The 16,868-nt window shown below is 39.0% G+C and overlaps 1 protein-coding gene across 5 annotated transcripts in view; it reads left to right on the forward strand.

The window, feature by feature from the left end:
- Positions 1–16,868, forward strand: part of LOC147361226 (ankyrin repeat domain-containing protein 26-like) — a 77,190-nt gene that overhangs the window by 17,372 nt on the left and 42,950 nt on the right. For all 5 annotated transcript variants that reach the window (XR_015139932.1, XR_015139933.1, XM_086334957.1 and 2 more), the window contains exons 7-10: positions 1,827–1,860; positions 2,996–3,065; positions 6,100–6,160; positions 6,253–6,449. Coding sequence is in view for 3 of the 5 variants with exons in the window: in XM_086334957.1 (XP_086191083.1) it covers positions 1,827–1,860; positions 2,996–3,065; positions 6,100–6,160; positions 6,253–6,449 (362 nt within the window). In the remaining 2 variants the exon portion in view is untranslated. The remainder of the gene's footprint in view (positions 1–1,826; positions 1,861–2,995; positions 3,066–6,099; positions 6,161–6,252; positions 6,450–16,868) is intronic.

Genomic DNA, 16,868 nt, shown 5'->3' on the forward strand with positions numbered 1-16,868 from the left:
CATGACCACGGGTAAAACCATAACCTTGACTAGACAAACCTTTGTTGGCAAAGTAATGTCTCTGCTTTTGAATATGCTATCTAGGTTGGTCATAACTTTCCTTCCAAGGAGTAAGCATCTTTTAATTTCATGGGTGCAGTCACCATCTGCAGTGATTTTGGAGCTCAGAAAAATAAAGTCTGACACTGTTTCCACTGTCTCCCCATCTATTTCCCATGAAGTGATGGGACCGGATGCCATGATCTTTGTTTTCTGAATGTTGAGCTTTAAGCCAACTTTTTCACTCTCCACTTTCACTTTCATCAAGAGGCTTTTGAGCTCCTCTTCACTTTCTGCCATAAGGGTGGTGTCATCTGCATATCTGAGGTTATTGATATTTCTCCCGGCAATCTTGATTCCAGCTTGTGTTTCTTCCAGTCCAGCATTTCTCATGATGTACTCTGCATGTAAGTTAAATAAACAGGGTGACAATATACAGCCTTGACGTACTCCTTTTCCTATTTGGAACCAGTCTGTTGTTCCATGTCCAGTTCTAACTGTTGCTTCCTGACCTGCATACAGATTTCTCAAGAGGCAGGTCAGGTGGTCTGGTATTCCCATCTCTTTGAGAATTTTCCACAGTTTATTGTGATCCACACAGTCAAAGGCTTTGGCATAGTCAATAAAGCAGAAATAGATGTTTGCTTTTTCGATGATCCAGTGGATGTTGGCAATTTGATCTCTGGTTCCTCTGCCTTTTCTAAAACCAGCTTGAACATCAGGAAGTTCATGGTTCACATATTGCTGAAGCCTGGCTTGGAGAATTTTGAGCATTACTTTACTAGCATGTGAGATGAGTGCAATTGTGCGGTAGTTTGAGCGTTCTTTGGCATTGCCTTTCTTTGGGATTGGAATGAAAACTGACCTTTTCCAATCCTGTGGCCACTGCTGAGTTTTCCAAATTTGCTGGCATATTGAGTGCAGCACTTTCACAGCATCATCAAGAGATTCTTTTTAAACATGTTAGTATATATATACACACACACACACAGACAGAAGCTGAACTTTTTAAACAAGTTCCATATATATATACACTATATACATATATATATAGTTCCCTATATATATATAGAACTTTTTTAAAAGTTCAGCTTCTGTGTACCCTACTTCATGCTCACCAGTACAAGTCTAGTCCCCATTCTCATCACTGAATTGAGCCCCTTTACCCGTTGGCCTCCCCCAACTGCCTTTCAAGAGATTATCCTTTCTATACCTGGAATCACTACATCTTTCATACTTCTCTTGCCTTGGGAAAGAGGGCCAGGAAGAGAAAACTTCTGTTTCCAATGTTTTACCACGCTCTGAAGTTCAGTGCCTTTGACCAAGCTTCCTTGTGATAGGGCGTTTTCACTGTGAACTGAAGAGCCAGAGAAGTTGTCATGTCCCAGCAAGACACCTATAGTCTCTGTTCAGTGCTCCAGGCAATAGAAATCCAGAAACACTGTGCTGTTTAAGCATGCTATTGTCAGCTTATAGTACTGATTGTATTGATGGTGTAGTATCATTTTCTCTCAGTCTCCTGGAGTTTGGTTAGGATTATGGTCATTGTAAACAGCAGTTCTTTTCTTTGTTATTTTGTTCTGCATTTGATGACTATAAAGGGGAGGAGTGGTTCTTAGGCATTAGTGGCCTACGAGTATAGTACAACCACTGTCCCCTTCCTCTAGTGTGGCCTCCAGGCGTGGTTTGAAAGGAATACTTTTAAACAAAGCCTCAGTCTTGAGGTTTTACTATTCTGTATTTTACTTCTGTTGATTTAAAATGTATCTTGCTTTCTTCTTTAATAGTTGGTGAGAGTTCTGAAGAGCACTCTTCAAGGAGGTATGATTTTATGGATGTTTTAAATTATATGTTTAACTAAGGGAACATGGAGAAGAGAAAGTAATGCTTGTTGAGTGTTCTACTTTGGATTAGACAATGCATTACATGCTTAACATCTGTGACCTCATAGAGTCATCACAGCAGCTTTGTAAAGTAGCTGTATCCTACTTTTACTTAATTAGGCAACTGTGGTTTCAGGAGGTTAATGAATTGACCCTGGTTAAAATGAGTTGACCTGTGATTTGACAATTGGCCTTCCTGGCTCCCATGTCCACTCCCATGGCCCTCAGCAGAGACTGAGAAGTACCCATGGAGCATATAAGTTAAAGATATAAATTAGTTCTTTGACTTGTGTCCATTTTAAGTTTGACATTGTGGGGAAACTCCCTGCACTCCCTCTTAGAAGTGTACTCACTTCTTAGAGAAGTGGTGCCGTCTCAGTAAGTGGTATCCCTGCTGACGGACCAAGACTCCCCTTTTGGACGGACTCAGATTCATCTCTGAACCTTGAACAGACAATGGAGAAGGGAAAGCCTGTTCTTCTGCTTTGCTTTAAGTCATCAGGTTTATTCCAGTTTGGGCAAACAAGAATTATTTCAATCCATCAATGGGATTTTCAGTTCAGCTATTAGAACTTTTGGTGAAAACAAATTATTTTTAGGCTCTGCCGATGCATTGGCTGTCACTCTCTGTTATGGAAACTAAGAATGAGTGTTAACTAGATATTTCATAGGTTGGGACAGATGAACGCAGAAATAGGTAACAAAAAACTTTTTTGGAGACTTCCCTGGGGGTGCAGTGGTTAAGACGGTTAGTAAGACATCTTCCAATGTAGGCAGTATGGGTTCGATGCTCGGTCAGAGAAGCTAAGATCTCACATAACCCGGGGTCAGACAGCCAAAACCTAAAATAGAAGCCCCATTGGAACTAATTTAGTAAAGACTTTAAAAGTGGTCCACATCAAGAAATCTTTTAAAAAATTACAAAAAAAAAGCTGTTTTAAAACAGGCCAAATTTTATTCATGTCAAGAAAGTTCATTTAATATATAGACAAACTTTCACTTGTTTTTTTTTTTTTTTCTTTTGTTCAAGGACATGAGCTCACTCATTTTTATTGTATGTTTTTGCTTTAAAGGTTTCCCAACAAACCTGGCGTTGATTTAGGGCCTACATCAAATGATGAAGTCTTAGGTTTTAAAACTAAGGTAAAGTGTTCTGTTGTGAAATTCGTTTTCCTGCTCTGAAATTAGTTTCACGTAGTATTTACTCTTATGATTAGACAGTGGAAGTGACAAATAGATTCAAGGGATTACATCTGAAAAACAGAGTGCCTGAAGAACTATGGATGGAGATTCATGACATTGTACAAGAGGCAGTTATCAAAACCATCCCCAAGAAAAAGAAAAGCAAAAAGGCAAAATGGTTGTCTGAGGAGGCCTTCCAAATAGCTGAGAAAAGAAGAGAAGCAAAAGGCAAAAGAGAAATCGAAAGATATACCCATTTGAATGCAGAGTTCCAAAGAATAGCAAAGAGAGATAAGAAAGCCTTTCTCAATGATGAATGCAAAGAAATGGAGGAAACAATAGAATGGGAAAGGCTAGAGATCTCTTCAAGAAAATTAGAGATACCATGGGAACATTTCATGTAAAAATGGACACCATAAAGGACGAAGAGAAGCAGAAGATATTAAGATGAGGTGGCAAGAATACACAGAACTCTACAAAAAAGATTTTTATGACCCAGATAATCAGGATGGTGTGATTACTCACCTAGAGCCAAACATCCTGGAATGCGAAGTGATAGTGGAGGTGATGGAATTGCAGTTGAGCTATTTCAAATCCTCAAAGATGATGCTGTGAAAGTGCTGCACTCAATATGCCAGCAAATCTGGAAAACTCACCAGTGGCCACAGGACTGGAAAAGGTCAGCTTTCCTTCCTATCCCAAAGAAAGGCAATCCAAAGAATGGTCAAACTACTACATAATGGCACACATCTCACATGCTAGCAAAGTAATGCTCAAAATTTTCCAAGCCAGGCTTCAAGAGTACATGAACCATGAACTTCAGATGTTCAAGCTGGATTTAGAAAAGGCAGAGGAACCAGAGATCAAATTGTCAACATCCTCTGGATCATAAAAAAAGCAAGTGAGTTCCAGAAATGCATCTACTTCTGTTTTCTTGACTGTGCTAAACCATTCGACTCTGTGGATCACAAGAAAGTGTAGAAAATTCTTCAAGAGATGGGAATACCAGATCATCTGACCTGCCTCCAGAGAAATCTGTATACAGGACAAGAAGCAACAGTTAGTACTGGATATGGAACAATAGACTGGTTCCAAATCAGGAAAGGAGTACATTAAGGATGTAAGTTATCCCCCTGTTTATTTAACTTATATGCAGAGTACATCATGTGAAATGCTGGGCTGGATGAAGCAGAAGCTGGAATCAAGATAGCTAGAAGAAATATCAATAACGTCAGATACTCAGATGACACCACCATGATGGCAGAAATTGAAGAAGAACTAAAGAGCCTCTTGATGAAAGTGAAAGAGGAGAGTGAAAAAGTTGACTTACAATTCAACATTCAGAAAACGAAGATCATGGCATCTGGTCCCATCACTTCATGGCAAATAGATAGGGAAAGAATGGAAACAGTGACAGACTTCTTTTTGGGGGCTTCAAAATCATTGCAGATGGTGACTACAACCATGAAATTAAAAGACGCTTGCTCCTTGGATGAAAAGCTATGAGCAACCTAGACAGCACATTGAAAAGCAGAGACATTACTTTGCCAGCAAAGTTCTGTCTAGTCTAAGCTATGGTTTTTCTAGTAGTCATGTATGGATGTGAGAGTTGGACTATAAAGCAGGCTAAGTGCCAAAGAATTCATGCTTTTGAACTATGGTGTTGGAGAAGACTCTTGAGAGTCCCTTGGACTGCAAAGAGATCCAATCAGTACATTATAAAGGAAATCAGTCCTGAATATTCATTGAAAGGACTGATGGTGAAGTTGAAACTCCAATAGTTTGGTCATCTGATGCGAAGAACTGACTCATTGGAAAATACCAATTCTGGGAAAGTTTGAAGGCGGGAGGAGATGGGGATGACAGAGGATGAGATGGTTGGATGGCATCACCGACTCAATGGACAAGAGTTTGTAAAACCTCTGGGAGTTGGTGATGAACAGGGAAGCCTGGTGTGCTGCAGTCCATAGGATTGCAAAGAGTCACACCACTGAGCAACTGAACTGAGCTGAACTGATGTTGATATTTTCATAAAATTTGAAGAACAGTGTAGATGCATAAAATATATTAATAAAATCATATGAAACAGAGGCTTTGCTCATAGTATATCCTTAAGAATACTGATATGGTACTGATCTATTGTATATACATTCTAAATATATGTGTTTCTCCACATACCTTATTGTACTTTTTTTTTTCTGTAAAGTTTGTTCTTGACTAGAAATGTCTCACTTTTTCCTTTCTTCTTCCTCCTCTACCTTTTTTAAATTTTTAAAAAAATATTTCCTGTTAACCTAATTTTTCCTTGCAGAACACATTTCTTCAATGTCTGTTCTTTCAGTCCATCTCTCTCTGCCTCTATTGTGAACATGTTTGCTTATGGCTTTCTATTTAGAGTGTGGCTTTCATTCATGATCATTGTCTTACGGGTTTAACCTTGTTTTTTCCCTGTTTCATAGAAGTAGCTGATTTTTTTTTGCTGTTTCATTGGTCTCAAGCTGTTTGACAAACAGAATAGAAGTAGCTTATCCTGTTTGCAGTTCTAGCCCATCTAAATAAGGTTCTGTTAAAACCTAAACTTTCATATTACCCTTCACAAGTGATAATCCATGTATATATTAATCATGGAAGCAAATTTCAAAATATAGCAATTAATTTAAATGTCTTAGTTTTTCAATAGTGCTCTAAACTACCGAGGATAAATTATTACTCTAGAACATTTTGGTAGAGAAAGTAATCTAGTGGGTGTCCTAGTATTTGTATAGCAGTCAATTAGGGGTAAGGAGAGGAAGATCTGGTGCTTCTGATGTCATCTGTCATAATCCTTTCCCCATGAGCAGGTCAGTCAGTGACAGAACTGTGATTTGAATCCACCTCTGAATGACTCCAGAGCCTATGCTCTTTGTGTTAGATCATAGAGAAATGGGGGATGTTATAATTCTTTTATTCAGGTTGATACTTGTTATATTCTTCAAGCTCTTAATTTCTTCTCCAGCATGTCCTGAAATCAAAGTTAATGAAGTTAATGAAGCCTTCTCAGCTATCCAAGAGAAACAGTAAGTTATTTGAAGACTGTCCTCCTGGTGTTATTCCTTGATTTGAAATGACACATGTTCTCATGTACTCTCTCCTGTTTTCACTGTACTAGAAGCAAAATGTGGTATTTTGAGACCAGAGAGTACAACTTTCTCTCAGAACAATAATTCTGGTAGTAATGTTGAAGATGTGGTTGAAACATTTCCCAAACCATCACCCTGGTTTGAGGGCATCTGTCGTCCTGCCTTCCCATTGCCTGAGCCTGTTCCAAAACTTCTCAAGTCTGTAGCAGGCCTTGGTCGTACAAAGGTAAGTTGTTCTGTTTGTAACTCTTCTTTCCCTGTATTTGTTCACATACCATTCCCCTGATCCTTATGATGACAAAAAGGATCCCACCACAGAAATAGAAGCCCTCAAAGTCACGATACAAAAAGGTGTGATAATAAGAGGCATACAAGTGCAGGATTCAGATTTATAAATACTGGCATACGAAGTATGCTGTTATGAAAGAAAAGAATTACAAAGCACTGAGGAGTGAATTCCGGGAGTTGGTGATGGACAGGGAGGCCTGGTGTGCTGCAATTCATGGGGTCGCAAAGAGTCAGACACGACTGAGCGACTGAACTGAACTGAATTGAGGAAAAACAACTAGATGAATATGAAGATGGGGAGGAGGATGAAGAGGAAGAATTCCTTTAAGAAGGACAAGATGAATATAAGATGGAATGAGAGTGAAGATGAGACAGGTATTATACAAACACAACAGAAATAGTGGGGGTCAGTCAGACCAGGAACTCTATATTATAAATATGTGAGAAATTATTTCAAATTCAACTTAAGAAGAGAAAGTGAGGTTGTAAAAAAACAATGCTCATACTCTTTTGAATGACACATAGAATGACATTCTTATGAAGAACTAAAAAAAATGTGTTCCTTATTATTTTTTTTGGTGGTTGTTTTCGAGGTTGGTGGTTGTTCTTGTTTTTTTGTTGAATTGAAATGTAGTCAGTTTAAAATACTGTGTAAGTTTCAGGTGTACAGCAATGTGATTTGTTTACACTTGTGTATGTATATATATATTTTTTGAATATAGTTCCCTCTGGAAGTTCATTTAAATTTGAAGTGAGTTCTCTTTTTAAAAAAATTCTCACTTCAAAATTAATGAAGCAGTCTTCTATTTAACCTAGCAAAACTTTCGTTTAGAGACAATTCAAGATGAGCCCTGTTTTAGGCCTTTGGAGACGTATTGTGAATTAAGAATTTTGGGCCCTTCTGTTTATTGTGGTTTCTAACTTCAGTTCGGTTCAGTCGCTCAGTCGTGTCCGACGCTAGATACTTAATGTACTTATCTAATTTATCTTACTGTTTGCTATAACCTTGGTGGGTGTTTTAGATCTTTCTGAAAATAAAGAGGAAATACATAAGCATTTAATCTATTCTTTTTACTAAAATTATAATTTATAATTTTATAAATGAGATTCTTAATCTCTCTTCATTAAGTGAGAAAATTTTCAGCTGCAACAGTCTAAAAGAAGAAATGTAGAAGTGTATTTTTTCCTCTGGAGAGATTCTGATTTCTTTTTTCTGAATGTCAGCAAATAATGGGTAATTGCATACATTAAATGAACGAAATCATGACTTATGCTTTTTTCTTATATAGACTACGTATTATTATAAAGTCATAAGGAAAGAAAAATTACCACCAGAGTTTATAAAATTATCTGTGGAAGATATTTTTTCTTTAAAAAATATCTCTAGCAACGTGTACATTCCACATTATTTTTATTTATTTATTTTTATTTTAATTGGAGGCTAATTACAATATTGTGTGGTTTTGCCATACACTGACATGAATCAGCCACGGATGTACATGTGTTCCCCATCCTGAACTCCCCTCCCACTTCCCTCTCCATCCCATCCCTCTGGGTCATCCCAGTGCCTAGCCCTGAGCACCGTGTCTCATGCATCGAACCTGGACTGGCGATCTGTTTCACATATGATAATATACATGTTTCAATGCTATTCTCTCAAGTCATCCCACCCTTGCCTTCTCCCATAGAGTCCAAAAGACTGTTCTTTACATCTGTGTCTCTTTTGCTGTCTCGCATATAGGGTTATCGTTACCATCTTTCTGAATTCCATATATATGTGTTAGTATACTGTATTGGTGTTTTTCTTTCTGGCTTAATTCACTCAGTATAATAGGCTCCAGTTTCATCCACCTCATTAGAACTGATTCAAATGTATTTTTTTAATGGCTGTGTAATATTCCATTGTGTATATGTACTACAGCTTTCTTATCCATTCGTCTGCTGATGGACATCTAGGTTGCTTCCATGTCCTGGCTATTATAAACAGTGCTGCGATGAACATCATCGGGGTACACGTGTCTCTTTCACTTTTGGTTTCCTCGGTGTGTATGCCCAGCAGTGGGATTGCTGGGTCGTATGGCAGTTCTATTTACAGTTTTTTAAGGAATCTCCACATACTTCTCCATAGTGGCTGTACTAGTTTGCATTCCCACCAACAACATAAGAGGGTTCCCTTTTCTCCACACTCTCTCCAGCATTTATTATTTGTAAACTTTTGGATAGCAGCCATTCTGACCGGCAGGAGATGGTACCTCATGGTGGTTTTGATTTGTATTTTCCTGGTAATGAGTGATGTTGAGCATCTTTTCATGTGTTTGTTAGCCATCTGTATGTCTTCTTTGGAGAAATGTCTGTTTAGTTCTTTGGCCCATTTTTGATTGGGTCGTTTATTTTTCCAGAATGAGGTGCAGGAGTTGCTTGTATATTTTTGAGATTAGTTGTTTGTCAGTTGCTTCATTTGCTATTATTTTCTCCCATTCTGAAGGCTCTCTCTTCACCTTGCTTATAGTTTCCTTCATTGTGCAAAAGCCTTTAAGTTTAATTAGGTCCCATGTGTTTATTTTTGCTTTTATTTCCATTACTCTGGGAGGTGGGTCATAGAGGACCCTGCTGTGATTTATGTTGGAGAGTGTTTTGCCTATGTTTTCCTCTAGGAGTTTTATAATTTCTGGTCTTACGTTTAGATCTTTAATCCATTTTGAGTTTATTTTTGTGTATGGTGTTAGAAAGTGTTCCAGTTTCATTCTTTTACAAGTGGTTGACCAGTTTTCCCAGCACCACTTGTTAAAGAGACTGTCTTTTGTCCATCATATATTCTTGCCTCCTTTGTCATTGATAAGGTGTCCATAGGTGCATGGATTTATATCTGGGCTTTCTATTTTGTTCCATTGATCTATATTTCTGTCTTTGTGCCAGTACCATACTGTCTTGATGACTGTAGCTTTGTAGTATAGCCTGAGGTCAGGCAGGTTGATTCCTCCAGTTCCATTCTTTCACAAGATTGTTTTGGCTATTCGAGGTTTTTTGTATTTCCATACAAATTGTCATATTATTTGTTCTAGTTCTGTGAAAAATACCATTGGTAGCTTGATAGGGACTGCATTGAATCTATAGATTGCTTTGGGTAGTATACTCATTTTCACTATACTGATTCTTCCGATCCATGAACATGGTATATTTCTCCATCTACTAGTGTCCTCTTTGATTTCTTTCACCAGTGTTTTATAGTTTTCTATATATAGGTCTTTTGTTTCTTTAGGTAGGTATATTCTAAGTATTTTATTCTTTTCATTGCAATGGTGAATGGAATTGTTTCCTTAATTTCTCTTTCTGTTTTCTCATTGTTCGTGTATAGGAATGCAAGGGATTTCTGTGTGTTAATTTTATATCCTGCAACTGTACTATATTCATTGATTAGCTCTTATAATTTTCTGGTGGAGTCTTTAGGGTTTTCTATGTAGAGGATCATGTCATCTGCAAACAATGAGAGTTTTACTTCTTCTTTCCCAATCTGGATTCCTTTTATTTCTTTTTCTGCTCTGATTGCTGTGGCCAAAACGTCCAAAACTATGTTGAATAGTAGTGGTGAAAGTGGGCACCCTTGTCTTGTTCCTGACTTTAGGGGAAATGCTTTCAATTTTTCACCACTAGGATAATGTTTGCTGTGAGTTTGTCATGTATGGCTTTTATTATGTTGAGGTATGTTCCTTCTGTTCCTACTTTCTGGGAAGTTTTTTTTATCATAAATGGATGTTGAATTTTGTCAAAGAGAAATCTGCCTCTATCAAGATAATCATATGATTTTTATCTTTCAATTTGTTAATGTGGTGTATTACATTGATTGATTTGCAGATATTGAAGAATCTTTGCATCCCTGGGATAAAGCCCATTTGGTCATGATGTATGATCTTTTTAATATTTTGTTGGATTCTGTTTGCTAGAATTTTGTTAAGGATCTTTGCATCTATGTTCATCAGTGATATTGGCCTGTAGTTTTCTTTTTTTGTGGCATCTTTGTCAGGTTTTGGTATTAGGGTGATGGTGGCCTCATAGAATGAATTTGGAAGTTTACCTTCCTCTGCAATTTTCTGGAAGAAATTTTTGGTAGAATTCAGCTGTGAAGCCGTCTGGTCCTGGGCTTTTGTTTGCTGGAAGATTTCTGATTACAGTTTCGATTTGCATGCCTGTGACGGGTCTGTTAAGATTTTTTATTTCTTCCTGGTTCAGTTTTGTAAAGTTATACTTTTCTAAGAATTTGTCCATTTCTTCCAAGTTGTCCATTTTTTGGGCATATAGTTGCTGATAGTAGTCTCTTATGATCCTTTGTATTTCTGTGTTGTCTGTTGTGATTTCTCCATTTTCATTTCTAATTTTGTTGATTTGATTTTTCTCCCTTTGTTTCTTGATGAGTCTGGCTAATGGTTTGTCAATTTTATTTATCTTCTCAAAGAAACAGCTTTTAGCTTTGTTTATTTTTGCTATGGTCTCTTTTGTTTCTTTTGCATTTCTTTCTGCCCTAATTTTTAAGATTTCTTTCCTTCTACGAACCCTGGGGTTCTTCATTTCCTTTTCTAGTTACTTTAGGTATAGAGTTAGGATATTTATTTGACTTTTTTCTTGTTTCTTGAGGTAAGCCTGTATTGCTATGAGCCTTCTCCTTAGCACTGCTTTTACAGTGTCCCATAGGTTCTGAGTTGTTTTTTTCATTTTCCTTCATTTCTATGCATATTTTGATTTCTTTTTTGATTTCTTCTGTGATTTGTTGGTTATTCAGCAGTGTGTTGTTCAGCCTCCATATGTTGGAATTTTTAATAGTTTTTCTCCTGTAATTGACATCTAATCTTAGTGCATTGTGGTCAGAAAAGATGCTTGGAGTGATTTCAATTTTTTTGAATTCACCAAGGCTAGATTTATGACCCAGGATGTGATCTATCCTGGAGAAGGTTCCATGTGCACTTGAGAAAAAGGTGAAATTCATTGTTTTAGGGTGAAATGTCCTATAGATATCATTTAGGTCTAACTAGTCCATTGTATCATTTAAAATTTGTGTTTCCTTGTTAATTTTCTGTTTTGTTGATCTATCCATAGATGTGAGTGGGATATTAAAGTCTCCCACTATTATTGTGCTATTGTTAATTTCCACTTTCATACTTGTTAGCATTTGCCTTACATATTGTGGTGCTCCTGTGTTGGTGCATATATAGTTGTTATATCATCTTCTTGGATTGATCCATTGGTCATTATGTAGTTTCCTTCTTTGTCTCTTTTCACAGCCTTTATTTTAAAGTCTATTTTATCTGATATGAGTATTGCTACTCCTGCTTTCTTTTGGTCTCTATTTGCATTGAATAACTTTTTCTAGCCCTTCACTTTCAGTCTGTATGTGTCCCCTGTTTTGAGGTGGGTCTTTTGTAGACAACATATATAGGGATCTAGTTTTTGTATCCATTCAGCCAGTCATTGTCTTTTGGTTGGGGCATTCAACCCATTTACATTTAAGTTAATTATTGATAAGTATGATCCCGTTGCCATTTACTTTGTTGTTTTGGGTTTGAGTTTGTATACCCTTTATGTGTTTCCTGTCTAGAGAAGATCCTTTAGCATTTGTTGAAGAGCTGATTTGATGGTGCTGAATTCTCTCAGCTTTTGCTTGTCTGTAAAGCTTTTGATTTCTCCTTCATATTTGAATGAACTCCTTGCTGGGTACAGTAATCTGGGTTGTAGTTTTTTCTCTTTCATCACTTTAAGTATGTCCTGCCATTCCCTTCTGGCCTGAAGAGTTTCTATCTAAAGATCAGCTGTTATCCATATGGGAATCCTCTTGTGTGTTATTTGTTGTTTTTCTCTTACTGCTTTTAATATGTGTTCTTTGTGTTTGATCTTTGTTAATTTGATGAATATGTGTCTTGGGGTGTTTTGCCTTAGTTTATCCTGTTTGGGGCTCTCTGGTTTTCTTGGACTTGGATGACTATTTCCTTTCCCATTTTAGGGAAGTTTTCAACTATTATCACCTCAAGTATTTTCTCATTGCCTTTCTTTTTGTCTTCTTCTTCGGGGGCTCCTCTGATTCGAATGTTGGGGTGTTTAGCATTGTCCCAGAGGTCTCTGAGGTTGTCCTCGTTTCTTTTAATTCATTTTTCTTTTTTCTTCTCTGCTTCATTTATTTCTACCATTCTATCTTCTACATCACTTATCCTATTTTCTGCCTCTGCTGTTCTACTGTTGGTTCCCTCCAGAGTGTTTTTGATCTCATTTATTGCATTATTCATTATTGATTGACTCTTTTTTATTTCTTCTAGGTCCTTGTTAAACATTTCTTGCATTTTCTCAGTCCTTGTCTCCAGGCTATTTATCTGTAATTCCATTTTGTTTTCAAGATTTTGGATCATTTTTACTGTCATTATTCTGAATTCTTTTTCAAGTAGACTCCCTATCTCCTCCTCTTTTGTTTGGTTTGGTGGGCATTTATCATGTTCCTTTACCTGCTGAGTATTACTCTGCTTTTTCATCTTGTTTTGATTGCTGTGTTCGGGGTGGCCTTTCAGTATTCTGGCAGTTTGTGGTTCCTTTTTATTGTGGAGGTTCCTCGCTGTGGGTGGGATTGGACGATTTGGCTTGTCAAGGTTTCCTGGTTAGGGAAGCTTGTGTTCTGGTGGGTAGAGCTGATTTCTTCTGTCTGGAGTGCAATGAAGTGTCCAGTAGTGAGTTTTGAGATGTCTATGGGTTTGGTGTGATTTGGGCAGCCTGTATGTAAGTTCAGGGCTATGTTCCTGCATTGCTGGAGAATTTGCATGGCTTGTCTTGCTCTGGAACTTGTTGGCTCTTGGGTGGTGCTTGGTTTCAGTGCAGGTATGGAGGCTTTTGGATGAGCTCTTATCAATTAATGTTCCCAGGAGTCAGCAGTTCTCTGGTGTTCTCAGGTTTTGGACTTAAGCCTCTTGCCTCTGGTTTTCAGTCTTATTCTTACAGTAGCCTCAAGACTTCTCCATCTATACAGCATCAATGATAAAACATCTAGGTTAATGATGAAAATCTCCTCCACTGTGAGGAACACCCAGAGAGGTTCACAGAGTTACATGGAGAATAGAAGAGGGAGAAGGGAGATAGAGGTGACCAGGAGGAGAAGAGGGGGAATCAAAAGGGGAGAGAGCAAGCTGGCCAGTAATCAGTTCCCTATGTGCTCTCCACAGTCTGGACCCCTTGGAGAGGTTCATGGAATTACAAAGAGAAGAGAAGAGGGATGAAGGAGACAGTGGTGACCAGGAGGATAAAAGGGTGAATGAAAATGAGACAGACAGATCCAGGCACTAATCAGGTCCCTAAGTGTTCTCCACAGCCTGGAACACACAAAGAGATTCACAGAGTTGGGTAGAGAAAAGAAGGGGGAGGGAGGACATAGAGTCGACCTGGTGGAGACAAAGCAGAGTCAAAAAGGCGAGAGAGCAATCAAGCCAAGAATCACACTCCCAAGTAAAAATGGGTACTGAAGATTGGGTTCTTAAAGGTACAAACTTGATAACAAATACCAAAAAGCAAAGATTAAAAATCTAGAGTAGAGGTTAGACTCTGAAAAATACAATATTAAAAAACCAAAACAAAGTCACAAAAATTATAAAATATATATATATATGAAGCTTGCTTTAAAAATAGGGTCTTTTTTTTATTTTGCAAGGTAATAGTAGGTTATAAAAATGAAAATTAAAGGAGTAATGTCAGGGGACGTTCAGCTTTAAGGGATCCAATATGTTATTCTTTTCTTTTGTGTGCCATTTCTCAAGGATTCTGTATTCCTCATCACGTGCTGCAGGAATGAGCAGAGCTGCACGCAGTTCCTGGGACTGAGATCCTGAGAAAGGGCACCTGCTTGGTCCTTTCAGTGACTCCCTCCAGTGACCTCACTCAAATGTGATCTGCTCAGTTATGCCCCTCTCACTCAGGACATGCAATTCTTTCTGGCCCTTTGAAGATTGTTATTTGCTTGCCTTTGTTTTTGCTCCTTTTTTTTTTTTTTTTTTTTTTTACTGCCTAAAGCTGCCTTGGATGAATATATATAAACATGCTTTTTTGCAAACAAAGCACCTTTGTTTCACTCGAGACTTGGGTCCCCTGCATCCCTCTTCTTGTTGACTCCAGTCCCCAGGTCCCGGTCTACAAAGACCATGACAGAGTAATAGAGGACTTTAAAATAAAATTTAAATATTTATATAATGATAATAGTATAAATATATTTAGGAATTTCTCTGGAGCTGTTGTGGGCAGTGTGGGGTCAGTTCAGTTCCAGATAGTTACGTGATCTGGCTTATACTTCTCAAGATCTATAGGCCCCTCCCAATGTAGTCGCTGCTAACTACAGGGTTTTAATCTGTTGCACCTGTCACTTCCAAAGCGGTTCCCTCTGTTTATTCTAGCTTCTTCCGTTTGCTGTTCTCTTCAGTGTCTAATTTCTGTCCTGACACAAGGGAGCGAAGGTGGTTACTTATTTAGGCTCACTTGTGCAGTACTGCTGTGGGGACAGAGGGACACTGCAAACAAATATCACTGGCATGTGTGGGGAGTGCTTGCAGTGTCTCGGCCACACGGGCTTTGCCCTTGCTCATGGCACATGTACTTTCCCACTCTACACTTCTCAGGCTCTAGGTTGCTCTGCTGGGGAACTATCTGAGGCGGGCCCTGGGTTGCGTGCACTTCCGAGGTCTAAGCTGCTCAGGTTCAGGTTCTCAGGTAGTCCACAAAGGGGCAGACTCGGTTGGGCCTGCGTTTTGTGCCCTTCCCAGGCCCGAGCAGCTCAGGCGACCAGGTGCTTGGCGAGCGGTCTCCCCAGGTGGGGAGTGCATCTTATCACCTCCCCGGTCCAGCCGCTCGGTTTCCTGGGTGGCAGCGGGCGCACCCGTTTCCACCGTGTCGTATGCCTCTTCTGGGGAGCTGATCTCTGGCTGTGACCCTCCCGGCAGAAGTCAACCATCCAGAATCCCAAGGGGTTTTGGTTAGTGACTGGGTGCCTGCTTGCAGCTTGGTAGAGGATGCCTCTCTGGGGCCGAGTTTGCCTCTTTCCAGCTCTGGGTGCCCCCCTCCTGCCTCCCTGTCTCCAGTGGGAGATGGGCCGATCCGCAGCTGGCTAGCTCTCCTCTGGTATTTGCTCAGTCCTTTGTTTTCTGAGTGGGCCTGGCAGGGCCTTAGGTTAGGGCTTTTCGCAGGATAGTTCTCTCTCTCTCTTTTTTTCTCTCTCTCTCTCTCTGGCTATCCCACAGTTTGGGTTGCTATCTCATGTTAGTTCCCTCAGATTGCCCCCTCAGGGCATTCAGGCCCAGTCCTTACCCTAAGCAATGCAGCCCGTGCCTCCCTGTTCAGCCCGCACTTGCTGCTGGTGGATGCAAGCTCTGGGAGTTCCGGTTAGGCACGTGATCTGTGGGTTTTATTCATTTATGTATTTATTTTTCCTCCGGGTTATGTTGTCCTCTGAGATTCCAAAACTCCCCACAGACCCGCCAGTGAGAGTGTTTCCTGGTGTTTGGAAACTTCTCCCCTTTTAAGACTCCCTCCCTGGGATGGATCTCTGGCCCTACCTCTTTTGTCTCTCTTTTTATCTTTTATATTTTGTCCTACCTCCTTTTGAAGACAGTGGGCTGCCTTTCTGGGTGCCTGATGTCCTCTGCCAGCATTCAGAGTTGTTTTGTGGAATTTGCTCAGCGTTCAAATGTTCTTTCAATGAATTTGTGAGGAAGAAAGTGGTCTGCCCATCCTATTCCTATGCCATCTTAGGACTGCGCCCCCCCCCCCCCACACACACACACATTATTTTTAAGAAACTTTATTAATTTCAGTGTTTATAGATGTTAAATTACCATGTCAATTCTTTGTTATACATGTGGAACTAACATGTAAATTCTTCCATATAGAAAAGTTAGTCCTTGTGGTTACTTGATTTTTTTCGTTGGTTTTTTCTTTCCCGATGTGAATATTGAGTCCTTCTTGATCATCATAAATGTATTTGAAAACTTTTAAACCTTCAACTTAGGTAATCATAGTTTTACTCCTTTTTTTTTTTTTTTTGTATCTAGGTCATTTCTTTAATCTTTACCTGCCATTCCAGAAGACATAGATAAGAAGTTAGAGTCGTTAGTGTGCTGTTTACAGGGAAAGAAGCAGTAAATCATGTGAATGTTCAAATAGGGTTGTTAAAAATTCATTTATTCTTACATGAAGGATAATTGCTTTCCAAAATTTTGTTGTTTTCTGAAAGCCATCAACAAGAATCAGTCATAGGTTCACCCAGGTCCCCTCCCTCCCAAACCCCCCTCCAATCTCCCTCTCCATGCCACCCTTCTAGATTGTTGCAGAGCCCCTCTTTGAGTTCCCT

The sequence above is a fragment of the Bos grunniens genome, chromosome 13 (genome assembly GCF_055505025.1).
Source record: "Bos grunniens cultivar Pamir isolate PY7600 chromosome 13, Bosgru_T2T1.0, whole genome shotgun sequence".
In the NCBI taxonomy this organism is placed as follows: Eukaryota; Metazoa; Chordata; class Mammalia; order Artiodactyla; family Bovidae; genus Bos; species Bos grunniens.